This window comes from Hyla sarda, chromosome 5 (genome assembly GCF_029499605.1).
Source record: "Hyla sarda isolate aHylSar1 chromosome 5, aHylSar1.hap1, whole genome shotgun sequence".
In the NCBI taxonomy this organism is placed as follows: domain Eukaryota; kingdom Metazoa; phylum Chordata; class Amphibia; order Anura; family Hylidae; genus Hyla; species Hyla sarda.
In genome coordinates, this window is record NC_079193.1 from 103,401,901 (window position 1) to 103,429,217 (window position 27,317).

General features: G+C 42.3%; 1 protein-coding gene across 9 annotated transcripts in view; it reads right to left on the bottom strand.

The window, feature by feature from the left end:
- The window catches only part of NEK10 (NIMA related kinase 10), a 332,382-nt gene that overhangs the window by 23,192 nt on the left and 281,873 nt on the right, over nucleotides 1-27,317 (bottom strand). For 6 of the 9 annotated variants that reach the window (XM_056520053.1, XM_056520055.1, XM_056520051.1 and 3 more), the window contains 3 exons: nucleotides 8,793-8,844; nucleotides 5,559-5,596; nucleotides 5,331-5,471 (listed from right to left, as the gene is read on the bottom strand). The exons of 1 other annotated variant lie outside the window; for it this stretch is intronic. In XM_056520053.1, the coding sequence (XP_056376028.1) occupies nucleotides 5,331-5,471; nucleotides 5,559-5,596; nucleotides 8,793-8,844 (231 nt within the window). The remainder of the gene's footprint in view (nucleotides 1-5,330; nucleotides 5,472-5,558; nucleotides 5,597-8,792; nucleotides 8,845-27,317) is intronic. 2 more of the 9 variants (XM_056520060.1, XM_056520054.1) reach the window with 1 other exon arrangement.

Consider the following 27,317-nt stretch of genomic DNA (forward strand, 5'->3'; position numbering starts at 1 on the left):
TGCTAAATCTTGTCGTCAAATGTTTCATGAAAAATCGTGTCGTGTCAGTGATGTGCTGGCTATGTGCAGGAAAGTTTGCGCTTGGATAAACTGTTTTTCATATTTTTAAACATACCCTCCTAGACCTGCAGTGCCAAAATAATCTTCCGCAACACTATCTCATTTGCAACGTTTCAACAAGATTGAACCTAAAATTACAAATGTTGGCCCACCTGTACCAGCAGCACAAATGGGTGACAAACTATCTAATGATACAGACAGACAGTTTTTGGAGCCAGTGTAACTTTCAGCTTATGCATTGGCAGTTAATCAGAGACACCTGTTACATATACCATTGTTATCCTCGTCAGCAAGGATAACAATGGAATTAGTGATGTTCTGCTGATATTCCTTCTGGAACAAATGCTCACGGTGATGGAGGAAGATTTACATCAGGCTGGCAGCAGTATGGATGTTCTTCTTCAGGAGGGGCTGGATAAAAAAGTGGGACCTGAGGAGGATTTGGAGATGGAATCTCCAAGGAACCTATTCATGTACAGTACAGATCAAAAGTTTGGACACACCTTCTCATTCAGAGTTTTCTTTATTTTCATGACTATGAAAACTGTAGATTCACATTGAAGGCATAAAAACTATGAATTAACACATGTGGAATTATGTACATAAAAAAGTGTGAAACAACTGAAAATATGTCATATTCTAGGTTCTTGAAAGTAGCCACCTTTTGCTTTGATTACTGCTTTGCACACTCTTGGCATTCTCTTGTTGAGATTCAAGAGGTAGTCACCTGAAATTGTTTTCACTTCACAGGTGTGCTGGTGAGGAGGAGGAGGTGTGATGGTGTGGGGGTGCTTTGCTGGTGACACTGTTGGGGATTTATTCAAAATTGAAGGCATACTGAACCAGCATGGCTACCACAGCATCTTGCAGCAGCATGCTATTCCATCCGGTTTGCGTTTAGTTGGACCATCATTTATTTTTCAACAGGAAAATGACCCCAAACACACCTCCAGGCTGTGTAAGGGCTAATTTACCAAGAAGGAGAGTGATGGGGTGCTGCGCCAGATGACCTGGCCTCCACAGTCACCGGACCTGAACCCAATCGAGATGGTTTGGGGTGAGCTGGACCGCAGAGTGAAGGCAAAAAGGGCCAACAAGTGCTAAGCATCTCTGGGAACTCCTTCAAGACTGTTGGAAGACCATTTCAGGTGGCTACCTCTTGAAGCTCATCAAGAGAATGCCAAGAGTGTGCAAAGCAGTAATCAAATCAAAAGGTGTCTAGAACCTAGAATATGACATATTTTCACACTTTTTTGTTATGTATATAATTCCACATGGGTTAATTCATAGTTTTGATGCCTTCAGTGTGAATCTACAATTTTCATAGTCATGAAAATAAAGAAAACTCTGAATGAGAAGGTGTGTCCAAACTTTTGGTCTGTACTGTATGTTTTCTTGCTTGTGCAGTGACAAGCATATTGCATGCTTGTAGGAAAGAGAAAAGTATTGGATAGCCACACTCTTAGACCATTGGTATAATGCCAGAATGGAGGATTTTTTTCACCTCCTGAGAAGTAGTCAATGCTCCACTCCCTCTGCCAGCACTACCCCTGCCATAGGCAGGAGCAGCATCTTCCCATTGGAGTACATGATGTTGAAGTTCTTACATCTGGTATTCCACTCTCACATGAATCATCACTAGTGATGAGCGGCATTGGCCATATTCGAATTTGCGATATTTCGTGAATATATAGACAAATATTCGTCCTATATTCGTGAATTTCGCGTATTCATTATATTCGCCTATTTGCATTTGTGAATATTTGCATATTCGCGTATTCGAGGAAGAAAACAGTGAGGGGGTGGGCAACTTTACTATTGGTTGCTAGGGATGTTGTTGATAACCTCTGACAAGTGTATTTGCATCATTCTAATTGTCCCACAAGTGAAAAGAAGGAATATGTGAATATAGGCATATGCGAATATTCACATATGCGAATATGCGCATGTGCAAATATTCACATATGCGAATATGAGCGTATGTGGAAAAAACAAATATTCACAATTTCGAATATATAGCGAATATGAACACCATGAGCTAAGATCCTATGGACTTCTGGGTCATCAGATTAGACAATTGGCCAGAACTTTCCCAGTTTATCATGGATGTTCTGTCTTGTTCACCCTCCAGTGTAGTATCAGAGAGAGTATTCAGCGCAAGAGATGGCATCCCCCCTAAGCAAAGAAGATGGTCTGCCAGCAACATGAAAAAACTCACGTTAGCTTAAATGAATCAGGTATAGATCAGTGAGAAATGAACCACAAACCCTTGCTGTCCACTAGCTCCAAAGTCTTCCAGTCCACCACTGCCTGCTGTCTACTACAACTCCCACCAGTCCAACACTGCCTGCTGTCTGCTGGCTACTGCAACTCCCCCCAGTTCAACACTGCCTGCTGTATACTACGACTCCCACCAGTCCCCCACTGGCTGCTGTACACTGGATGCTACAACTGTCACAACTCCACCACTGCCTGCTGTCTACTACAAATTCCTCCAGTCCACCACTGCCTGCTGTCTACTGGATACTACAACTTTCACAACTCCACCACAACCTGCTGCCACTGGCTACTACAACCATCTCTAGTCCACCACTTTTTGCTGTCCACTGGCTACTACAACTACCACCAGTCCCCCACAGCCTGTTGTCTGCTGGCTACAACTACTACCATACATCACCCTTGCTGCTGCTGCTGCTACTATAAGCCAGGCCCACACATATACAACTTTTAACCCCCCTCCCCCCCCCCCCCCCCCAAAAAAAAAGAATTATATTTTTGGCTTTTTATACAAAAGCTTATTCTTTTTCACTATTTATGGAAAGCATCCAGAAGGGATACTTTTTGGAATGCTTGGAAAAATTCATGCTATCTTCACTTGCCACACTCAAAACCGATTGCTAGTCCCAAAAAGAGGGAATTTTTGGAATACTTAGAAAAAGCCATTACTTCTTCTAATACTTCTGTGTGCATTTTAACAACAGCAGGAATCTGCCAACAAAAAGGGATACTTTATGCACCTTTATTTTAGTGTTTAAAAGCATATAAAATCTGTGTGGTGTGTTTTAAACAAGCTGTTAGTTACCATGGGTTACAGCATGTTGTAACTTTGACATTAACTTAGCATTTAAACGACTTTAAAAATACTTGAATACATTCCTTGGCGACCCTAGCAGTGTTACACGTGTGTTTTAAGGCTTATTGCACTGCCAGTTGATGATGAACCTGTTTACTGCAAAATAAACTTTTTCAAAAAGTTTCTCGGGCCCGCCTAGCCAAACTTTTGAAAAGTTTGCTCAACTCTTATTCTAATATACCTAATTTACATTTTTCCTGTTGGGAGCACCATAGATATTTCTGTCACTCAAAGCAATATTCCTTCCTAGGCAGGGAAAACAATTGTGTTGTATTCTGACTTTATAAATAATGATTTAGGTTTTAAATAAACCTTTATCCAAATACTTTAAGCCTCAACCAAGTATAACTTGTATATACTTGAAGAATGTGAAATATATATATATATATATATATATATATATATATATATATATATATATATATATATATTTATATATACGTCATGGCCGTAAATGTTGGCACCCCTGAAATTTTTCTAGAAAATGAACTATTGCTCACAGAAAAGGATTGCAGTAACACATGTTTTGCTATACACATGTTTAGTCCCTCTGTGTGTATTGGAACTAAACCAAAAAAAGGGAGGAGAAGCAGCAAATTGGACATTAATGTCACACCAAACTCCAAAAATGGGCTGGACAAAATTATTGGCACCCTTTCAAAATTGTGGATAAAAAAGATTGTTTCAAGCATTTGATGCTCCTTTAAACTCACCTGGGGCAAGTAACAGGTGTGGGCAATATATATATATATATCATGCCTGAAAGCAGATAAAAAGGAGAGAAGTGCCACACTAGGCATGGACAACAGAAAGAGGAGAAGAGAACTGTCTGAGGACTTGAGAACCAAAATTGTAAAAAAAATATCAACAATCTCAAGGTTACAAGTCCATCTCCAGATGCACTGTGCCTTTGTCCACAGTGCACAACATTATCCAGAAGTTTGCAACCCATGGCACTGTAGTTAATCTCCCTGGGTGTGGAGGGAAGAGAAAAATTGATGAAAAGTGTCAACACAGGATAGCCCGGTTGGTGGATAAGGAGCCCCAAACAAGTTCCAAAGATATTCAAGTTGTCTTGCAGGCTCAGGGAACATCTGTGTCAGTGCGAACTATCCGTCGACATTTTAGTGAAATGAAACGCTATGGCAGGAGACACAGGAGGACCCCACTGCTGACACTGAGACATAAAAAAGCAAGACTACATTTTGCCAAAATGAACTTGAGTAAGCCAAAATCCTTCTGGGAAAATGTCTTGTGGACAAGATAGAGCTTTTTGGTAAAACAAATCATTCTACTGTTTACCAAAAACGGAATGAGGCCTACAAAGAAAAGAACACAGTACCTACAGTGAAATATGGTAGAGGGTCAATTATGTTTTGAGTTGTTTTGCTGCCTCTGGCACTGGGAGCCTTGAATGTGTGCAAGGCATCATGAAATCTGAAGATTACCAACGGATTTTGGGTTGCACTGTACAGCCCAGTGTCAGAAAGCTGGTTTTGCGTCCGAGATCTTGGGTCTTCCAGCAGGACAATGACCCCAAACATATGTCAAAAAGCACCCAGAAATGGATGGTAACGCTGGAGAGTTCTGAAGTGGCCAGCAAGGAGTCCAGATGTAAATACCATTCAACACCTGTGGAGTGATCTTAAAATTGCTGTTGGCAAAAGGCGCCCTTCCAATAAGAGAGACCTGGAGCAGTTTGCAAAGGAAGAGTGGTCCAACATTTCAGTTGAGAGGTGTAAGAAGTTTATTGATGGTTTTAGGAAGCAACTGATTTCAGTTATTTGTTCCAACGGGTGTGCAACCAAATATTAAGTTAAGGGTGCCAATAATTTTATCCAGCCCATTTTTGGCATTTCGTGTGACATTATTCCCAATTTGCTTTTTTTCCTCCCTTCTTTTTGGTTTAGTTCCAATAGACGCAAAGGGAATAAACATGTATATAGCAAAACATGTGTTACTGCAATCCTTTTCTGTGAGAAATACTTAATTTTTTATTTTCTTGGAAAATTTCAGGGGTGCCAACATTTACGGCCATCGCTGTATATATATATATATATATATATATATATATATATATATATATATTATGTTCAAAAGCAAAAAGAAGAAAATTTTATTTTACTAAAACATATACCAGAATGTTTCAGACTGTGAAGAACCACAGTAGAAAAACTGTGTGCAGGCCATTCTGCCCCTAACGAAGTCGCTAGCTTCCTACTTTGAGACCTGTACACCAGTGAAGGAACTTTCAGAAGAAGATCAATAGGCAGCAAAGCTGAAGGAAGAAAGGAAGAGATAGTATTTCATGTAATATCCTAAAAGAAATGTTCAAGCTGCAATGTTTAAAAAGAAAAAAAGTTACCTGGTCTTGGTTTAGAACCTGTGCTGCCTGTATGCTCTCTGAAAAATATATAGTGCAACATTTTTGAGTAAAACCAAGATGAAAGCAAGATGAAAGTTTTATTAAACATAATAGAAAAATAGTGCTTAAAAAGACAAGATTGATTTAGCAACCTTATTTAATGTATATGTTCCACTTTGGATACAGTTTTCCAATACACTTTCTAAATCAACTGCTCACAGTTTTCAACATCTCTGCTTGCAGTCATTTAATAGTAAGTTTCACTGTTTAATTCCAGGGGTAAGAAATCTGTCATAGACATGTAATGGACACACAGATGCACAGCTGGTTAAATTTACAAATAACAGAGCTGTGTCCTCTATCAAGCAATGCCATTGGATGACTAGAAAAGACTATTGGGTAAAATGAAAAATTATGCTATATACAGCAACTTCAGGGTGTGTTTCCCGATACAGGTTTTTTTCATTTCTATTTTGATGCCAAAGCATGGAGGTCAAGTATAAAGAAAAGGTAGGTAAAGGAATCCCGGCACTCACGGATAAATGCTGAATCACTTTGTGTTTTATTCACACATAAAGCAAAGTATTGCGACTCGCAGGACGCGTTTCGACCAACAAATGGGCTTTGTCAACTGATCAGTCGCAATACTTTGCTTTATGTGGGAATATAACACAAAGTGATTCAGCATTTATCCGTGAGTGCCGGGATTCCTTTACCTACCTGTATTGATTATTGATCCGCTGGCACCACAATACAAGGACGAGTGCCAACTCTCCGCTACCTTTACTGGAAAGTATAAAGCAAAGACTGGGATGTCCACACTTTTTTATTTTTTTGTCTATTCTGGATCTGGCTTCATAAACAACACCACAAAACCTGAATGAGTGATAATACTTATCATCTCTGTGGCTATTATCTATTGTATTCATCCAGTTTACAGCAACTAGTATTACCTACCCTTCTTGCCTCTGGTTCTTCTTAGATGTAGGTGTCACAGCACTGGGTACCGATGTTGTATGCCCAGAACCCTGTGTGCGTCAGTGCCTAAAGATGGAGACAATTCCCAGAGTTCTACAATAGCTAGGGTAAGGGGCCTGATTTATTTATGAAGCCAAGTCTGTGGTCTGTATTCATTTAAGAGTCTGAGCTGACATTTAAATACAATACAATATTTTGTACTCCACCCGCCCATCAAACTTTGATACATTCTTTCTATACAGTAGAAGTAAACAATGAAGGTTCCTATTGAATGACTACAAGTAAACACCTTGAAAACTTTAAATTAATTTAATACAAAAAAAAAATTTGCAACTTTTCAGAATACAATACACTTTATTCACCCACAATATTCTTATTTTGTTGTGAAAGTTTCACTATCTATCTATCTATCTATCTATCTATCTAATGGTTGTTATATTTCCTTTTATCAGGGGTCAGGTCCTGGGAAGAAAGTGCGGGAACTTAAGAAAGTGTGGGAACCCAATATTTCCACTCAAGGGCTGGTCCTGCAGGACTCCTGCAAATGGGAACAGTGTTCCTTCTGTGGATAAAGTCCATGACTTGAGCCCTGCCTATTATCAATGCATTTATTCTTTTCCACATTCCACAGAACTTGGCAACACACATTTTAACACAAGAACCCAATTTGGATTGTCTACCATAATCTTTCGTTACTCCAGGGAGCATCTTCTTACCAAGGCAAACACAAAAGATTGTATCAAATGTGTACACTGGCTAATAGACCTACAGACAATGAATAACAAGGTGCATTGTTCAATCAACAGAATGGAGTGATAAATGATCAATAACAAGCTTAATCCAATGTTCCCATTGCGTGATGGAATGTCTAAAGTCATGGGTTGCTCCCTCTTGGCCTCATTAGTTGCTACATAAATAATTTATTTTCAGAGTTCTGTCAGCAAATATGTAAAGACAAACATAGGCAGCAAAAAATTGTGAAAAATGTTTATAATTTTCAAAGAATTGTGGCTCACTGGGTGTTGAATGACAATGCACATTTAATTATTTATTATTGTTTTATTTCCATATTATTAGGGCTTTTGGCATGAAATGTGAACTATTGTGCAGCCCCTTATCATAAGTACATGAATTATAAAAAAAAGAAAAATAAATAATAAAAATTAAAAAACAAAAACAATAGGAAATTCAGTTACACTAATTAAAACAAAAACTGTTTACATTAGGAAAAACAAATGAAATTGAATTGTCTATACCTGAACCTGATTCTAGATTGATTAGAAAATCATCCTTACAATGCCAGATAATTGTTACAGAAGACTGGTTCAGTGTAGGAATATGTATTCTTAAACGGATATTAGAGATTTTACAAATACTGGAATTAATTTTATATATTGCAGGGGCCGCTAAAGAAAATAAAGCAAAAAAAAAACTCAACATACTATACTACCTCATTCCTTTGGGGCTCCTCCAACAACATCTTCCAATCCCTTGCTGATCTCTATGGCTGCTATTTTTGAGTCATATTGGCAGTGACAACCTGCTCAGCCAATCACTGCAATGGCCAGTGATTGACTGAGGTTAGTCTGTTATGAGAAGAAGCAGCCAGAGCGACCAGTGGTGGATTAGAAGACATCACAGCCCTGAGGAAGCGAGGTAGGTTTTTGGTTGTGGAATCTGAAACCTACACACATAATAGGGGGATATTTATCAAAACCTGTCCAGAGGAAAAGTTGCTGAGTTGCCCATAGCAACCAATCAGATCACTTCTTTCATTTTTGAAAAGGCCTCTGAAAAATGAAAGAAGCGATCTGATTGGTTGCTATGGGCAACTCAGCAACTTTTACTCTGGACAGGTTTTCATAAACCTCCCTAATACATTATATATCTTTGCAGCCGATTCTAGAGATGCTGTGGGTTTTTCAATTCACCAAATGTTGTGTAAATGTCATAGGTTGCCATTATGGGTTTCATGTCGGATTTTTTGTAGGCAATTAAAATAGCACACATTTTACTTTCTGGGGGAAATATATATAGGGGCGTATGCAGACAGATAACACGGAATATATTTAGAGGTGACTGCTGAAGTTGAAGCAAAGGTCTGCCATCTTGCAACTAGCCATCTTTGCTATACTGATATCACATTCAGAAACGTCATTGCCATCTAACATTAATAGAAGCAAGTTTTTAGAAAATATAAGCAGGTATAATAAAAAAAAGTTAATATGTCTGCTATACCAAAAACAATATGCCTACCCTGTTTGAGATATTTCACCTCCAGAAGCACTGATACTTCGTTTTAGTGTTCCTGCAAAAAAAAATGTTATGAGTTACCTCGCTGTGCAAACCAACTTTAACCCCTTAAGGACCAGGCCATTTTTCACTGTAGGACCAGAGCGTTTTTTGCACATCTGACCACTTTCACTTTAAGCATTAATAACTCTAGGATCCTATTACCTTTCATTCTGATTCCGAGATAGTTTTTTCATGACATATTTTACTTAATGTTAGTGGTAAAATTTTGTCGATACTTGCATCATTTCTTGGAGAAAAATTCCAAAATTTAATGAAAAAATTTAAAATTTAGCATTTTTCTAACTTTGAAGCTCTCTGCTTGTAAGGAAAATAGACATTCCAAATAAATTATATATTGATTCACAAATACAATATGTCTACTTTATGTTTGCATCATTAAGTTGACATGTTTTTACTTTTGGAAGAGATCAGAGGGCTTCAAAGTTCAGCAGCAATTTTCCTAAAAATTTTCTAAATCAGAATTTTTCATGGACCAGTTCAGGTTTGAAGTGAATTTGAAGGGCTTTCTTATTAGAAATACCCCACAAATGACCCCATTATAAAACTGCACCCCTCAAAGTATTCAAAATGACATTCAGTAAGTGTGTTAACCCTTTAGGTGTTTCACAGGAATAGCAGCAAAGTGAAGGAGAAAATTCAGAATCTTCATTTTTTACACTCGCATGTTCTTGTAGACCCAGTTTTATTTTTATTTTATAAGGGTTAAAAGGAGAAAAATCCTCTCAAAATTTGTAACCCAACTTCTCTCGAGTAAGGAAATACCTCATATGTGTATGTCAAGTGTTCGGCAGGTGCAGTAGAGGGCTCAGAAGGGAAGGAGCCACAGTGGGTTTTTGGAGAGTGAGTTTTTCTGAAATGGTTTTTGGGGGGCATGTCACATTTAGGAAGCCCCTATGGTGCCAGAACAGCAGAAAACCCCCCACATGGCATACCATTTTGGAAACTAAACCCCTCAAGGAACGTAACAAGGGGTCCAGTGAGCCTTAATAACCCACAGGTGTTTGATGACTTTTCGTTAAAGTTGGATGTGTAAATGAAAAAAAAAATTTTTTCACTAAAGTGAATATTTTTTCCCAAATTTACCATTTTTATAAAGGGTAATGGGAGAAAATGCCCCCCAAAATTTGTAACCCCATCTCTTCTGAGTATGGAAATACCCCATGTTAGGACGTAAAATGCTCTGCGGGCGAACTACAATGCTCAGAAGAGAAGGAGACACATTTAACTTTTGGAAAGCAAATTTTGCTGAAATGGTTTTGGGGGGGGGGCATGTCAAATTTAGGAAGCCCCTATGGTGCCAGAACAGCAAAAATACCCACATGGCATTCTATTTTGGAAACTACACCCCTCAAGGAACGTAACAAGGGGTACAGTGAGCCTTAACACCTCACAGGTATTTCACAACTTTTTGTTAAAGTTGGATGTGTAAATGAAAAAAAAATTTCACTAAAAGGCTGGTTTTTCCCCAAATTTTACATTTTTACAAGAGGTAATAGGAGAAAATTACCCCCAAAATTTCTAACCCCATTTCTTCTGAGTATGGAAATACCCCATGTGTGGACGTCAAGTGCTCTGCGGTCGAACTACAATGCTCAGAAGAGAAGGAGCGCCATTGAGCTTTTGAAGAGTGAATTTGTTTGGAATGGAAGTCAGTGGCCATGTGCGTTTACAAAGCCCCCCGTGGTGCTAGAACTGTGGACCTCCCCACATGTGACCCCATTTTGGAAACTACACCCCTCACAGAATCTAATAAGGGGTGCAGTGAGCATTTACACCCCACTGGCATTAGACAGATCTTTGGAAGAGTGGGCTGAGCAAACGAAAAATTAAATTTTTCATTTTCACAGACCACTGTTCCAAAAATCTGTCAGACACCTGTGGGGCGTAAATGCTCACTGTACCCCTTATTACATTACATGAGGGGTGTAGTTTCCAAAATGGGGTCACATGTTGGGGTATCCATTGTTCTGGCACTATGGGGGCTTTGTAAACACACGTGGCCTTCAATTCCGGACACATTTTCTCTTCAAAATCCCAATAGCGATCCTTCTCTTCTGAGCATTGTAGTGCGCCAGCAGAGCACTTTACATCCACATATGGGGTATGTTCTTACTCAGAAGAAATGGGACTACAAATTTTGGGGGGCTTTTTTCCTATTTTCCCTTGTGAAAATGAAAAATTTAGGGTAACACCAGCATTTTAGTGCAAAAAAATATTTTTTTTTCATTTTCCCATCCAACTTTAACGAAAATTTGTCAAACACCTGTGGGGTGTTAAGGCTCACTATACCCCTTGTTGCATTCCGTGAAGGGTGTAGTTTCCAAATTGGGGTCACATGTCGGTATTTATTTTTTTGCGTTTATGTCAGAACCGCTGTAAAATCAGCCACCCCTGTGTAAATCACCAATTTAGGCCTCAAATGTACATAGTGCGCTCTCACTCTTGAGCCTTGTTATGCGTCCGCAGATCATTTTAAGCCCACATTTGGGGTATTTCCGTACTCAGGAGACATTGCGCTACAAATTTTGGGGGTCTTTTTTTCCTTATAAAAAGTATGGGGCAACACCAGCATGTTAGTGTAAAACATTTTTTTTTACACTAACAGGCTGGTGTAGACCCCAACTTTTCCTTTTCATAAGGGGTAAAAGGAGAAAAAGCCCCGAAAAATTTATAGTGTAATTTCTCCCGAGTACGGAAATACCCCATATGTGGCCCTAAACTGTTTCCTTGAAATACGACAGGGCTCTAAAGTGAGAGAGCGCCATGCACATTTGAGGACTAACTTAGGGATTGCATAGGGGTGGACATAGGGGTATTCTACGCCAGTGATTCCCCAACAGGGTGCCTCCAGCTGTTGCTAAACTCCCAACATGCCGGAACAGTCAGTGGTTGTCCAGAAATGCTGGGAGTTGTTGTTTTGCAACAGCTAGAGGCTCAGTTTTGGAAACACTGCCGTACAAGACGTTTTAAATTTTTATTGGGGGGGGGGGGAGACAGTGTAAGGGGGTGTATATGTAGTGTTTTACCCTTTATTTTGCGTTAGTGTAGTGTAGTGTAGTGTTTTTAGGGTACATTCGCACTGGCGGAGGTTTACAGTGAGTTCCTGCTAGGAGTTTGCGCTGTGGCGAACAATTTGCCCCAGCTCATACTTGAAGCAGAAAACTTACTGTAAACCTGCCCGTGTGAATGTACCCTGTACATTCACATGGGGGGTCAAACCTACAGCAGTTTCAAAACTACAACTCCCAGCATGTACTGACAGACCGTGCATGCTGGGAGTTGTACTTTTGCAACAGCTGGAGACACACTGGTTGGAAAACCTTCAGTTAGGTTCTGTTATCTAACTCAATATTTTCCAACCAGTGTGCCTCCAGCTGTTGCAAAACTACAACTCCCAGCATGTACTGATCGCCGAAGGGCATGCTGGGAGATGTAGTTATGCAATAGCTGGAGGGATCGCAACTACAACTTGCAGTTTTGCAACATTTGGAGAGCTACAGTATAGAGACCACTGCAAACTGTGGCCCTCCAGATTTTGCAAAATTACAAATCCCAGCATGCCCAGACAGCAAACAGTTGTGTGGGCATGCTAGGAGTTGCAGTTTTGCAAGATCTGGAGGGCTATAGTTCAGAGACTACCATATAATGGTTTCAAACTGTAGACCTCCAGCTGTTGCAAAACTACAAATCCCAGCATGCCCAAACAGCTGTCAGGGCATGCTGGGAGTTGTAGTTTTGGAACATCTGGAGTGCTACAGTATAGAGACAGTATAGAGTATGGTCTCGGACTGTAGCCCTCCAGATGTTGCTAGGAAAATTACCGGCTTCTGTCGGATCCAGGGAGCCTGCTGCACGACATCGCCGTTCTCCGACACCGATCGTCGCCCGCAGCCTCCGGAGGGGTAAGTGGAACTTCGCCGCCCGGTCCCCTTCGGTTCCCCATTCTGCCCCGCCTACTGTGGGTGGGCAGGACGTGGAAAACAAAAGTTAACCCCCCTGCCCCCGATCTGCTATTGGTGGTCACGTCTAGACCACTAATAGCAGGGATAGAAGGGGTGGCACCCCTGCCACCTCACTCCTATCCCTTCAGGAGGATCGTGGGTGTCTTGGACAACCGCGATCCCCCTTATATTCCGGATTACCGGGTCACCATAGACCCGTAATGACCCGGAATCGCGCAAATCGCAAGTGTGAATTAACTTGCGATTTGCGCCGATCGCCGGTATGGGGGGGTCTGATGACCCCCTGGGCATTTGCGCGGTGAATGCTAATCGATATCAGCAGTCACCCCGGTCCCCGCCCGGCGCGGGATACGCCCTTGGTCCTTAAGTACCAGGGAGCAAAGGCGTACCTGTACGCCCTTGGTCCTTAAGGGGTTAAAAAGTCTAATTGTATATTTCTGTCATTGAATGAGTGTGTCAGGCACAAGCATTTATCACTTATCCACTAATCCGTAGTGATGAGGGGCATACGTTATATTCAAATTCACTATATTTCGCGAACATATGGGCGAATATTTGTCCTATATTCGCAAAAATCGCATATTCGCAATATTTGCGGCCTTTTTTTTCCTATGCGAAAATTCATCATAAAATTTGCATGCGCACTCGACATAAAATTTGCATGTACAATATCGTGTGATCACAAATACCACCACAAGAAACTGCAAGGAGCTGCTACTGGGAGGAATCCTATATAGTGAAGGGGTGGGACACTTTCCTATTGGTTGCTAGGGATGGTGCTAACCTCTGACAATTGTATCTGCATCATTCTTATTGGCCCACAAGCTAACAGAAGGGAGGCATCAACAATATTAGTGAATATTCGCATATGTGAATATTCGCGTGTCAGTCTTTCTCAGTAAATAGTATTGGAGCCTTCTTTAGACCACAAGCTGGAAGCAGGAGGGATGATCACTGTGATGTGTACTGTGAAAAAAAATTTGAATATTTGTAATTGCGAATACATAGCGCTATATTCGCGAATCCGTGAAGTTACGATATTTGAATTGCGAATATTCGCACGCACCACTACTAATCAGATGACAAATATTAGATCGGAAGGGCTTGACCACAGGGATCCCCATGGATTGCTAAAAAAAAATCCGTGCAGCTGGGAAAAACAGAAATTAGTTTCCAATAATCCGTTAAAGGGGTACGCCGGTGGAAAACTTTTTTTTAAATTAAAACTGGTGCCAGAAAGTCAAACAGATTTGTAAATTACTTCTATTAAAAAAAAAGCTTAATCCTTCTAGTAATTATTAGCTGCTGAAATTCTTTTCATTTTGGAACACAGAGCTCTCTGCTGACATCACAGTATTCAGCAGCTAATGAGTACTAGAAGGATTAAGATTTTTTAATAGAAGTAATTTACAAATCTGTTTAACTTTCTGGCACCAGTTGATTAAAAAAATAAAAAGTTTTCCACCGGAGTACCCCTTTAGGGTCCCGGCAATTAGACCAACACCAATCTAAGATTTATCATTGGGTGGCCAATAAATGCTTATGGCTTAAATATATACATGTAGCTAACCTTTAACCCCTTAATGACCAAGGAGGTATATTTATGTGACCCCGTGTCATATCGGGTCAGTCCCGGCATGTAACTGAAGCCGGGACCCGGGGCTAATAGCGCGCGGCAGTGATTGCGGTGCCGCACGCTATTAACCCTTTAGGCGCGGCGTTCAAAGTTGAATGCTGGGTCTAGAACGAATGTAAAAGCTTCCTGGCTGCTCAGTGGGGCTGATCGGGACTACCGCAGTGAAAATGCGGTGTCCCGATCAGCTAGGACGCGAGCAGAGGTCCTCTTACCTTCCTCCGGCGCGTCCAATCGGCGATTTATTGCTCCAAGCCTGAGATGCAGGCTTGAGCAATCGACCACCGATAACACTGATCAATGCAAAGCTATGGCTTTGCAGTGATCATTGTAAAAGATCAGTGTGTGCAGTGTTATAGGCCCATATGGGAGCTATAACACTGCAAAAAAAGTGTAAATAAAAAGTTAATAAATGTGATTTAACCCTTTCCCTAATAAAAGTCCAAATCACCCCTCTTTTCCCATTAAGAAAACATGTAAATAAAAATAAATATAAACATATGTGGTATGGCTGCCTGTGTAAATGTCCGAACTATAAAAATATATAATTAATTAAACCGCATGGTCAATGGCGTATTATATAACGCATTTTTGGTCACAAATAACGTATTTTTGGTCACTTTTTATAGCATGAAAAAATTAATAAAAAGTGATCAAAAAGTCTGATCAATACAAAAACATCAGATCAGTGCGCAAAAAATGAGCCCTCATACCTCCCCATATGCAGTAAAATAAAAAAGTTATAGGGGTCAGAAGATGACAATTTTAAACATATACATTTTCCTGCATGTACCGTAGTTATGATTTTTTCCAGAAGTACGACAAAATCAAACCTATATAAGTAGGGTATCAGTTTAATCATATGGACCTACAGAATAAAGATAAGGTGTCATTTTTGCCGAAAAATGTACTGTGTAGAAACGGAAGTTACAAAATGGAGTTTTTTCTTCAATTTCATCTCGCACAATGATTTTTTTTCCCATTTTGCCATAGATTTTTGGGTAAAATTACTGATGTCCCTGCAAAGTAGAATTGGTGGCGCACAAAAATAAGCCATCATATGGATTTTTAGGTGCAAAATTGGAAGGTTTATGATTTTTAAAAGGTGAGGAGGAAAAAACGAAAGTGCAAAAACGGAAAAAAACGTGGTCCGGGGTAAAAATTATTTTTTATTATTATTAATATTATTATTATTTTGAAATTTTTGGCTTGAAAATGATGCATTGAGATGTTATCTGAAAGTAAAACAATGGTTTTCATTTTTTTATGTTTTTTTTGTGGGGGGGGAGGGTTTTTCTACACTTGAGGTGCATTTTTTTGAGTAATTTTTTTTCAAAATGTAGCATGCTCAAGAAGAGTCTCTTTTTTTAAAGGCCTCTGCAAATAAAAGAAGCAATCTGATTGCTATGGGCAACTTGTCAACTTTTTCTCAGTACAGGTCTCCCCCATAATTCTTAAATTTTTAATCCACATGATCCACATGAGGGCTTGTTCTTTGCAAGGCCAACTGTACTGATACCTTTCATTCATTAAATGTACAGCAAAAAAAAACTAAAAAAAAATTTCAAGGAAAATTGAAAAATGGAAAATATTTTTTGCACTATGAGGTTTTAACTATACCATTTTTTGTTGTGAAGGAACTTTTTGATCACTATATGATGCGACTAGGGTTGAGCGAATCGAATCTGACTAATTCGAATTCATTACAAATTTCAGGAAAAATTCAATTTGGCAACGAATGCGAATATCGCTGCGATTCGCTTAAACTGGTGGATCCATATGTGAAGACATGGGGCAAGGAATCTTGGGAAGGTGAAAAAAAGGGTAGGCGGGATGACCCTGGATCACATGCAGCATGCCAGTCACCCCTGTGATGCTACAGCCCTATATAATCGGAAGCCATATTGCAGCCAGTCGCTTCAGCCTTTCACTGCAGAGAGAAAGACAGCACTGTGTGTTGCACAGAAAAGCTTTTTTCGAGCAGCGGTTCACCTCCTAGTCAAGTCAGCGTTCTGTTGCACAAAGAGAGGGACAGAGAGCAGTGTATTTTGCACAGAAAAACATTCCTACTGCAGGGATTCCCCTCCCAGTCACTGTCTACAGCGTTTTATTACAGAGAGGGACAGAGAGCAGTGTGTTGAACAGAACAGCAGCGATTCAGCTCAAGCACAAATCCTGCCTTTAAGCACTGAAAGGGAAGGGAGTGAGTTTGAGAGAGAAAGTGCAATTGTGGGTGTAGTACACAGCGAGTGTGTGCTGCAGCACTGGCGTGTACTGCTGGTGTTATGCATAAATACTTTTTTAAGTGTACTGTAGCGCATTGTTTTCCCCCTAATAAGTGCATACCCCATACATACATCTAAGTGGTGTACTATTTTGTACCTGTTAAAGTCTCAAGGGCCTAGATACTGTGAAAGGCCAGGCAAAAGTACTCGCCGGCATGTGTTCAACACAAATACTTTTTAAAGCTTACTGTAGTGCACTTTTCTTCTCTCATAAGTGCATACCACATACGTACATCTAAGTGGTGTACTATTTTGTACCTGTTAAAGTCTCAAGGACCTAGATACTGTGAAAGGCCAGCCAAAAGTACCGGCTGGTTTTGGACACAAATACTTTTTTCAGTGTAGTGGAGCGTATTGTCCTCCCCTCATATACACACTAAGTATGTTAGGCAGAGAAGTACCAGGAAGTGCACAGAGTGGCAGAGGCCTAAATTCATCAGGTAGAGGTCACAGCAGACTAGGGGCGAGTGGCAGCAGGAGTCGCAGAGATAGGCCTGAGCTCCCAATATCAGCTAACGGTAGTGTCTCGACCAGCAACCCATCTGCCGTCATCGATTGGTTACCACGGTCATTCACTTCATCACAAGTGACATCTGACACCCTCAGTCAACAGTCGGTGGGTTCCTCAATTGGAATGGCCCGTGAGCAGTCCCAGTCATTGCCTCTGTCATATGCTGTTCCCTCCCCCACAGAAGTATCTTATGCTGTGGGTTCAGCTCCACTATTTAGTGAGGACGATCTAGAGGACAGTCAGTAGCTACTGCCCATCCAAGAATTGGAGGAGACATCCGCCGCTTCCTAAGCTAGGCGAGCAAGTAGTGATGAGGATAATAGCATGGGAGATGGTGTCGCGAGCATTCAGGCTCCTGGAGCAGACACTGTTGAGGAACCTGAGGAAGACATCAGCGACGTGCAGACACAACACGATGATGATGAAGCCGATTGCACTTGGGAGCCGGGTGCAGAAGGGGCTTCATCATCATCAGAAGAGGGTTGCAGTTTGCCCATGAGGCAGCAGCTGAGCCAGCAAGGTGGTAGCATGGTTGGCAGTCAGCATGGTGGCAGAAGTGGAAAGTCTGGAGGTAAACGTGAACAGAGTAGAACACCTGCTTTGTGGCAGCCTACCTTCCCATGAAGTTGTGAAACAGGTGTTCCTAGAGTCGGCGGCAGTAGCATTCAAACAGTGCAGATTGTTGGTGGGAAAATCAGCTACTCGGCGGTGTAGCAGTTTTTCATCAAGCATCCGGAAGAGGTTAAACTGGCCACATGCAAGATGTGTTGGCAGAAGTTGAAGCATGGCCAGGGTCCCAATATTAGCACCACGGCCCTGCGTCAACATATGCAGCGTCACCATAAAGCAGCCTTGGAGAACCGTGGCTCCTAAGTGGTGGTCAAGTCTGCTGCATCACCCTGTGGCACGCCACTCTCTGTTTCAGCCAGCCAAGGCTCCACCACCTCAGCCGAAGGAAGCTGTGTGTCATACCCATCTTCTGTCGCTCCAGATGCTCGTGCTCCTCCTACTTGTAGTCATTCCGCCAGCAATCCATCGGCGAAGCCATGTCCAGGAGACAACAGTATGTGCCCACCCATTTAACGGCGCAGAAGCTGAATGTGTTCCTGTCCAAGTTGCTGGTGCTGCAGTCCCTCCCTTTTCAAGTGGTGGACTCTGCACCTTTCAGAGAACTGATGGCTTGTGACAAGCGGAGGTGGAGAGTGCCAAGCCGTCATTTCTTTGCGAAGAAGGCAGTACCAGCCCTGCACAATATTGTAGAACAGAAGGTGGGCCAGTCCTTGAGCCTGTCAGCTTTTTTACGCCCACTGAGAGGGAGGACAAACTGACCTACTACAGAGACGTCCTACGTAGGCAGTTGGACGATGCCCATCTGCGCCATCATCCATTCTCTCGCAGTAACACTTGCCAAGAAGGGAATTAATAGGGCGAGAGTAGGGCCTTACAGGGGAAGTGTTTACCCCCACCAGTTACAATGGACCATATGTTGTTCCCTTCCACATTTTAGAAGTGTTTGCATCACATCAATACTTGGTGGTGTAGGTTGCACATGGTGATTTTTGCACACCTTTCCTTTGGTTTGATAAAAAAAACAAAACACTTTTGGGACCATACATTTTATCCTAAGCATATTATTAAAAGTTAAGTTTTACGTAAGGCAGATCCTCATTACTTACTTGTGCACACTAACACGTTTACAAAAGAGACATTTTCTTCTGCCTACCTGCCTCAACTACTATTCTGATCCTGCCAACCACCTGATGCCACACATCTGATGCCAAGTCCTCCTTTTTTCACCCACTTTCGTCACCGGGTACTGGTATTGTCACCCACCGCACCACTCTGTCACAGGGTCACTTTCAGGACTCCTGATGCTGCTGCTGCCACCTCCAGGCTGTCTCATTCTGCCACCATATGTTCTCCTCATGCTGTTGCTACCTCCATGCTCTGTCAATAAGCCACTATATGTTCACCTCATGCTGCCGTCATCTCCACGCTGTGTCATTGAGCCACTATGTGGTCTCCTCATGCTGCCACCAACTCCAGGCTGTGTCATTCAGTCACTATATGTTATCCTCATGCTGCCGCCACCTCCATGCTGTGTCATTCAGCCACTATATGGTCTCCTCATGCTGTCGCCAACTCCAGGCTGTGTCATTCAGCCACTATGTGGTATCCTGATTCTGCCGCCAACTCCATGCTGTGTCATTCAGCCACCATATGTTCTCCTCATGCGGCCGCCACCTCTACGCTGTGTCATTCAGCCACTATATGGTCTCCTCATGCTGCTACCCACTCCAGACTGTGTCATTCAGCCACTTTGTGGTCTCCTCATGCTGCCGCCAACTCCTGGCTGTGTCATTCAGCCACTATGTGGTCTCCTCATGCTGCTGCCACCTCCAGGCTGTGTCATTCATCCACTATATGTTCTCTTCATGCTGCCGCCACCTCCACGTTGTGTCATTCAGCTACTATACGGTCTCCTCATGCTGTCGCCAACTCCAGGCGGTGTCATTCAGCCACTATATGTTCTCCACATGCTGCCGCCAACTCCCGGCTGTGTCATTCAGCCACTATATGTTCTCCACATGCTGCCGCCATCTCCACGCTGTGTCATTCAACCACTATATGTTCTCCTCATGCTGCCGCCACCTCCACGCTGTGTCATTCAGCCACTATATGGTCTCCTCATGCTGCCGACACCTCCAGGCTGTGTCATTCACCCACCATGTGGTCTCCTCATGCTGCCAACAACTCCAGGCTGTATCATTAAGCCACTATGTGGTCTCCTCATGCTGCTGCCAACTCCAGTCTTTGTCATTCATACACTATATGTTCTCCTCATGCTGCCTCTCACTCCCGGCTGTGTCATTCAGCCACTATGTGGTCTCCTCATGCTGCCGCCACCTGCAGGCTGTGTCATTCACCCACTATGTGATCTCCTCATGCTGCCGACAACTCCAGGCTGTGTCATTCAGCCACTATGTGGTCTCCTCATGCTGCTGCCCACTCCAGACTGTGTCATTCAGCCATTTTGTGGTCTCATGCTGTCACCAACTCCTGGCTGTGTCATTCAGCCACTATGTGGTCTCCTCATGCTGCTGCCACCTCCACGCTGTGTCATTCATCCACTATATGTTCTCCTCATGCTGTCGCCACCTCCATGCTGTGCCATTAAGCCACTAAATGGTATCCTCATGCTGCCGCCACCTCCACGATGTGTCATTCATCTACTAAATGGTCTCCTCATGCTCTCACCAACTCCAGGCGGTGTCATTCAGCCACTATATGGTTTCCTGATGCTGCCGCCAACTCCACGCTGTCATTCAGCCACTATATGTTCTCCTCATGCTGCTGCCAACTCTCGGCTGTATCATTCAGCCACTATATGTTCTCCACATGCTGCCGCCATCTCCACGCTGTGTCATTCAGCCACTATATGTTCTCCTCATGCTGCCTCTCACTCCCGGCTGTGTCATTCAACCACTATGTGGTCTCCTCATGCTGCCGCCACCTGCAGGCTGTTTCATTCACCCACTATGTGATCTCCTCATGCTGCCGACAACTCCAGGCTGTGTCATTCAGCCACTATGTGGTCTCCTCATGCTGCTGCCAACTCCAGTCTTTGTCATTCAAACACTATGGGGGACATTTATCAATGTTGGCTTATGTATTCCTTTTTTAGTTATTTTTTTCTTACAATTTTTTTTGCCTATGTGTGACTTATTTATCAACTGCTTTCAGCCTGTTGATAAATTTCTTTCACGTAAGCAATTTTTCTTTTTCTGCTTTGGTAGTGGCTTTTTCTGCTCCATGTCTGAGCTGGAGTAAATTTAGTAGCTTTTTTCATGTGATGCGACTTTTTTTGCGACTTTCGCATTTGATAAATCTCTGACCATTGCAAGTCAAACATAATTTTTTGCTTTGGTAAGGTATTTTTTGCTTAGGACACTGAACAAGTAAAAAGTATCAGAAAAAAGAGCATAGGCACACGTGCGACTTTTTTACGACAATTTTAAGCTAAAAAAAACTACTAAATGCTTTGATAAATGTCCCCCTTTATGTTCTCCGTATGCTGCCTCTCACTCCCGGCTGTGTCATTCAGCCAGTATGTGGTCTCCTCATGCTATCGCCAACTCCAGGCTGTGTCATTCAGCAACTATATGGTCTCCTCATGCTGCTGCCATCTCCACGCTGTGTCAGTCACTATATGTTCTCCTCATTCTGCCTCCAACTCCAAGCTTTCATTCAGCGACTACATGGTCTCCCCTAGAGACTAGGAAACTTTTGAAAAATTCGATTTGGCCGATTCGCCAAATTTATTGAAAAAATTTGGTTGGATCTGAATTTATTTGTGGTAAATCTATATTGAAAACTACTATTTCTGGACTACAATAGGGGTGTAGAACACTTTGCTTTGTTCTAACACGCATATGGAGTGTGCTGGGGTAGTGAAATAATACTGTTATTCAGTATGACATGCAGATTACAGGCATCATTTTTAGAATCACTGCCACAGAACTGCAAAATGAGACCATATAGTCGCTGAATGACACAGCGTGGAGGTTTTTTTTTTATTTAAATTGAAGATTTATGGTAGCTAGTACTACCATAAACCCTTTAAGATAAGGCCCCAGGCCCAGCAGCATCATTAAACCATATAGTTGCTGAATGTAACAGCCTGGAGCTGGCAGCAGCATGAGTAGACACTAGGGCTTCACAAACCCTTAGATTAAAAAATGAATTTTGAAATTTAAATTAAAGATTTATGGTATCTAGTGCTAGCATAAAAATTTTTAAGCCCAGCAGCATCAGTAAACCATATATTGGCTGAATGACACAGCCTGCAGGTGGCTGAATCATGAGGAGACCCTATAGTGGCTGAATGGCACAACCTAGAGTTGGCTGAAGCATGAGGAGACCATATAGTGTCTGAATGGCACAGCCTGGAGGTGGCTGAAGCATGAGGATACCATATAGTGGCTGAATGAGACAGCCTGGAGGTGGCAGCAGCAGCATGAGGAGTCCTGAAAATGACCCTAATGCAGAGGAATTTCTAAAACTTGGGACCAGCACCTTAATTATGTTTTGCAGTATCCATGGCAGCAAAATTAGACAGCCTGGAGGTGGCAGCATCAACATGAGGAGACCATATAGTGGCACAATGACAGAGCCTTGAGGTGGCAGCAGCAGCATGAGGGCCATGCCAATTTAGGGTTGAGTCTGAGGAACCCACCGACTGGGCATGTCGGATGTCAATTGGCATGAAGTGGATGACCGAGTGAACCGATCAATCATGGCTGCTGAGTTGCTGGTCGAGACATCACCGCTAGCTGACACCGGGAACTCAGACCTCTTGCTGCGACTCCGGCTGCCACACGCCCCTACACTGCTGCGACCTCTGCCTGCGACTAATGAATTTAGGTCTCTCCCACTCCACTGTGCATGTCCTGGCAATACTCTGCCTGACATACTTATTGCGTATATCAGGGGAGTACAATACGGTTCACTACACTTAAAACAGTATTTGTCTAGAAGAGAAGCAGGTGTGTACTATTAGCTGTCCTTTCACAGTATATAGGCCCTTGACAAATTAACAGGTACAAAATAGTACACTACTTAGATGTAGGTATGTGGTATCAGGTATGAACTTATTAGGGCAGAAAAATGCAGTACAGTACGCTAAAAAAAAGTATTGTAGTAAATTGCCAGCCGGTGATTACTTTTGCCTGGACTTTTACAGTATCTAGGCCCTTGACAGATTAACAGATACAAAATAGTACTCTACTTAGATGTACGTATGTGGTATGCACTTATGAGGGGAGAAGAATGCGCTACAGTACACTTAAAGTATCTGAGTAAAAACACAAGCTAGTGAATACTTTTGCCTGGTCTTTCACAGTATCTAGGTCCTTGACAGATTAGCAGGTTTAAAATAGTACACTACTTTATTGTAGGTATGTGGTATGCACTTATGAGGGCAGAAAAAATGCGCTACTGTACGCTCCAAAAATTATTTGAGTAAAACACCAGCCGGTGATTACTTTTGCCTGGACTTTCACAGTATGTAGGCCCTTGACAGATTAACATGCACAAAATAGTACACCACTTAGATGTAGGTATGTGGTACGCACTCATGAGAGCAGAAAAATGCGGTAGAGTACGCTTAAAAAATGTATTTTAGTAAAACACCAGCCGGTGATTACTTTTGCCTGGACTTTCACAGTATCTAGGTCCTTGACAGATTAACAGGTACAAAATAGTACACTACTTAGATGTACGTATGTGGTATGCACTTATGAGGGCAGAAAAATGCGGTACAGTACGCTTAAAAAAAACTTATTTTTGCACAACACCAGCAGTACACAACAGTGCTGCAGCACAAAAAAGCAGTGTACTAAACACAAAATTGCACTCTGTCAAAGTATATTAGGAATGGACTGTTGGGTATTATACCGCCTACAGACTAGTATAACCAGCAGATGATTTGTTGTGGAACAGACACAGAATTGCGCTGAAAAATGATTCCTGGCTCCTCTGCTAAAGTTTATGAAGTTGAGGCAGCTTGTTGAAATGTATGAGGCAACAGACAGCTATCTGTCCCTTTCTGTAATACAATGCTGAAGAAAGTGACATGGAGGTTAATGGCTGCAGTGAAAATCCTTTTCAAACAAAATAAAAACACTGCTCTCTGTCCACCAGAACGCTGATGTGACTAGGATGTAAAACGCTGCTGGAATGAGCTTTTCTGTGTAACACACAGCGATGTCCTTCCTATCTCTATGCAGTGTAATGAATGATATGACGAGCCGCAAAATGGCTGCCGAATATACAGGACATCACATGGGTGACTGGCTGCTGATAGGCTGCATCCTGAATGTGATTCAGGGTCATCCCGCCTACTTCCTTTCCCGCCTTCCCAGCATTCTTTGCTCCATGTACTGACATGTGGATCCGCCATTTTAGATGCCCTGGAGCTTGGGACATAGTAAATGGAGTTTAATGAAGCGATTTGCCCGATAGAATTGCGGCGATATTTGCATTCGTTGCAAATTGAATATTTCATGGAATTCGTAACAAATTCGGGTCCGTCAGCTTCAATTCGCTCATCTCTAGTCTCCTCATACTGTTGTCACCTCCAGGCTCTGTCATTGTGCCACCATGTGACATGCGACTCCTTGTTAGATTTGGTCTTTTGTAACCACACTATTTATTCAAAGTAAACACCGAGGCCAAAGACATTAAACTTGAGAGTGTAATATTAACTTAAAATTTCAAAATCTTAAATTAAAATTTCAAAAAATCGATGTAGTCTTTTCAAGACTGAGGCCCTATGGTCGTCAACATCATATATTAGCTGTGGAATTACCACAAGAATCCAATAAAACAGGTTGGAGCGATAACAATGAACCATAACTGATTAAATGAAACATTTGCTGTTCCACAAAGAGTAAGACAGTGGTGGGGGGGCAGGGTCGATGAGAGGTACGGGTTGAATCTCTTTATTCTCTTCAATTTTGACGCCATATGGTCTCCCTGCTGCCACATCCAGACGCTCTGCAGCAGTGATTATAATAGCAATGCCTGTAATCTGCATGTCATACAGAATAACAGTATTATTTCACTAACAGAGCACACTTCCTACGCATGCTAGGACAAGGTAAAGTGTTCTACACCTCTATTGAGGCTCTTTGTAGGCCAGAAATAGCCATTTTTAATAGCAATTCGCTGTAAATAAATGTGGAACAAAAAATTGTGGGGGGGGGGGGGGATTTGGCGAATCGGCCAAATCGAATGTTTCAAAAATTCGCTCGTCTCTAGATGCAACCAAAAATCTGCAATTCTGGCATCTGGAATTTTTTACTTTTACGGCATTCACTGTGTGGGATCATAAACTATGGGGGAGATTTTATCTAAACCTGTCCAGAGGAAAAGTTACTGACTTTCCCATAGCAACCAATCAGATTGTTTCTTTCATTTTTGAAAAGGCCTGTGAAAAATGAAAAAAGCAATCGGACTGGTTGCTATGGGCAACTCAGCAACTTTTCCTCTGGGCAGGTTTTGATAAATCTCCCCCATTATATTTTAATAGTTCAGACATTTCTGTATGCAGCAATACTAAATATGTTGTGGTGTGGTGTGGTGTTTTTATTTATTTATTTATTTTCCCCCATCTTTTATGAGAAAAATTGAGCTAATTTATATTTTTATTAGGGTGGAAGCTTTTATATATATTTTAAGTTTTTTTTATTTATTTTACAACTTTAATATTTATTTACACCTTTTAAAGAAGTACTCCAGTGCAAAATAACTTATCCCCTATCCAAAGGATAGGGGATAAGTTATAGATCACGGGGGGTCCGAGCGCTGGGGCCCCCCGGGATCTCCTGGACTGGGCCGTGACACGCTTTCTCCATGTATCTCTATGGGGTACATGGAGGGGGCGTGTCGGCTGCCGCGTCATGCGGGGACGGAACGCCCCCTTTCCTGTACATTGCCGAGGCCCTGTACCGAAGATTGCGGGGGTCCCCAGCGCTCGAACCCCCCGCGATCTATAACTTATCCCCTATCCGAAGGATAAGTTATTTTGCACTATAGATGTCCTATAAGTCTATTAATAGTAATTGCTATGTACAGTTCAGTACTATCGTCAATCCTCTTGTATAGTCTAGCTATGTGGGCTGCACGAAAAGATCAGCCATCCTGCATGGGGAGGTGCGTAGCAGACCTCCGGACGCCATTTGAGCTCATTAGACCTCCATGATCACATAACAGGAATCTGTTATTAGGGTTGCTGATGTATCGCTAATAGCCACCAAAATCCACCAGCTATGAAGCAGGTGCAGATTTTGCATTCTCTACATAGCTGCACCATAAATGTACATCGTTGTGCACAAAGTTACTTGCCATAGCACTGTACGGGATGCACGGCGCTTGTCCATAAGGGGTTTAAATAAACATGCTTTTTTGTGCCATCTTCCCACATTCTTTAAGAGGAATGCTTAAATCAGATGTTTTGTAATAGGAAAAATGTGACAGAAAAAAAGGCAACCAAAAAACGCAGATACCATAAAACACACATAAGCAATGCCAGATTAAGGCTGCCTGGAAGACGGAGCACTTCATTACGATGGGCGCCCCCCCCCCCCCGACAGTTCCCCCACATTAGGTGCAGTATAGTTCCCCCACATTAGGTGCAGTATAGTTCCCCCACATTAGGTGCAGTATAGTTCCCCACATTAGGTGCAGTACAGTTCCTCAACATTAGGTGGAGTATAGTTCCCCCACATTAGGTGCAGTATAGTTCACTGCATTAGGTGCAGTATAGTTCCCCCACATTAGGTGCCGTATAGTTCCCCCACATTAGGTGCAGTATAGTTCCCCACCTTAGGTGCAGTATAGTTCCCCCACATTAGGTGCCATATAGTCCCCCTCATTAGGTGCCGTATAGTTCCCCCACATTAGGTGTAATATAGTTCCCCAGATTAAGTGCAGTATAGTTCCCCGCCATTAGGTGCAGTACAGTTCCCCCAAAGACATACAGCCTTCAGCCATATACAGTGTATGGCTGGAGGCTGTATGCCTGTTTACTGCCCCACCTCAGTGTTCCGACCACCGCTCCCCCGGTCCGGGGACCGGGGTCACGATCTACTGCTATGGCCTATGGGCCATAGCGTAGGTCCCGGGACCGTAGGAGCGGAGGTCGGAACACTGGAGATTACGTGCCACCGGTCACTTACCATGCGCGCACGTCCTCCTCGATGCTCCTCTCTGCTTTTCATCTATGGGTGCATGCACCGGACGTCAGTGACGTCCCTGCGTGCGCCACCTCTCGGCGCCCCTTGCGTTTTTAAAGTTGAGGCGGGGGCCGCCGCAGAGAGGTAACCGCCGGAACATCCTTGTGTCCTGAAAAGATTTTTTGAGACACAAGAATGTCCCATGAGCGCCAATGATGATCCGGCCCTGCACATGAGGGAAATTTAATTTACAGAAAAACACGATTTACTATTAAATGGGTATTCCAGGAATTTTTTTTATTTGACAATGCTACAGGGGCTGTAAAGTTAGTGTAGT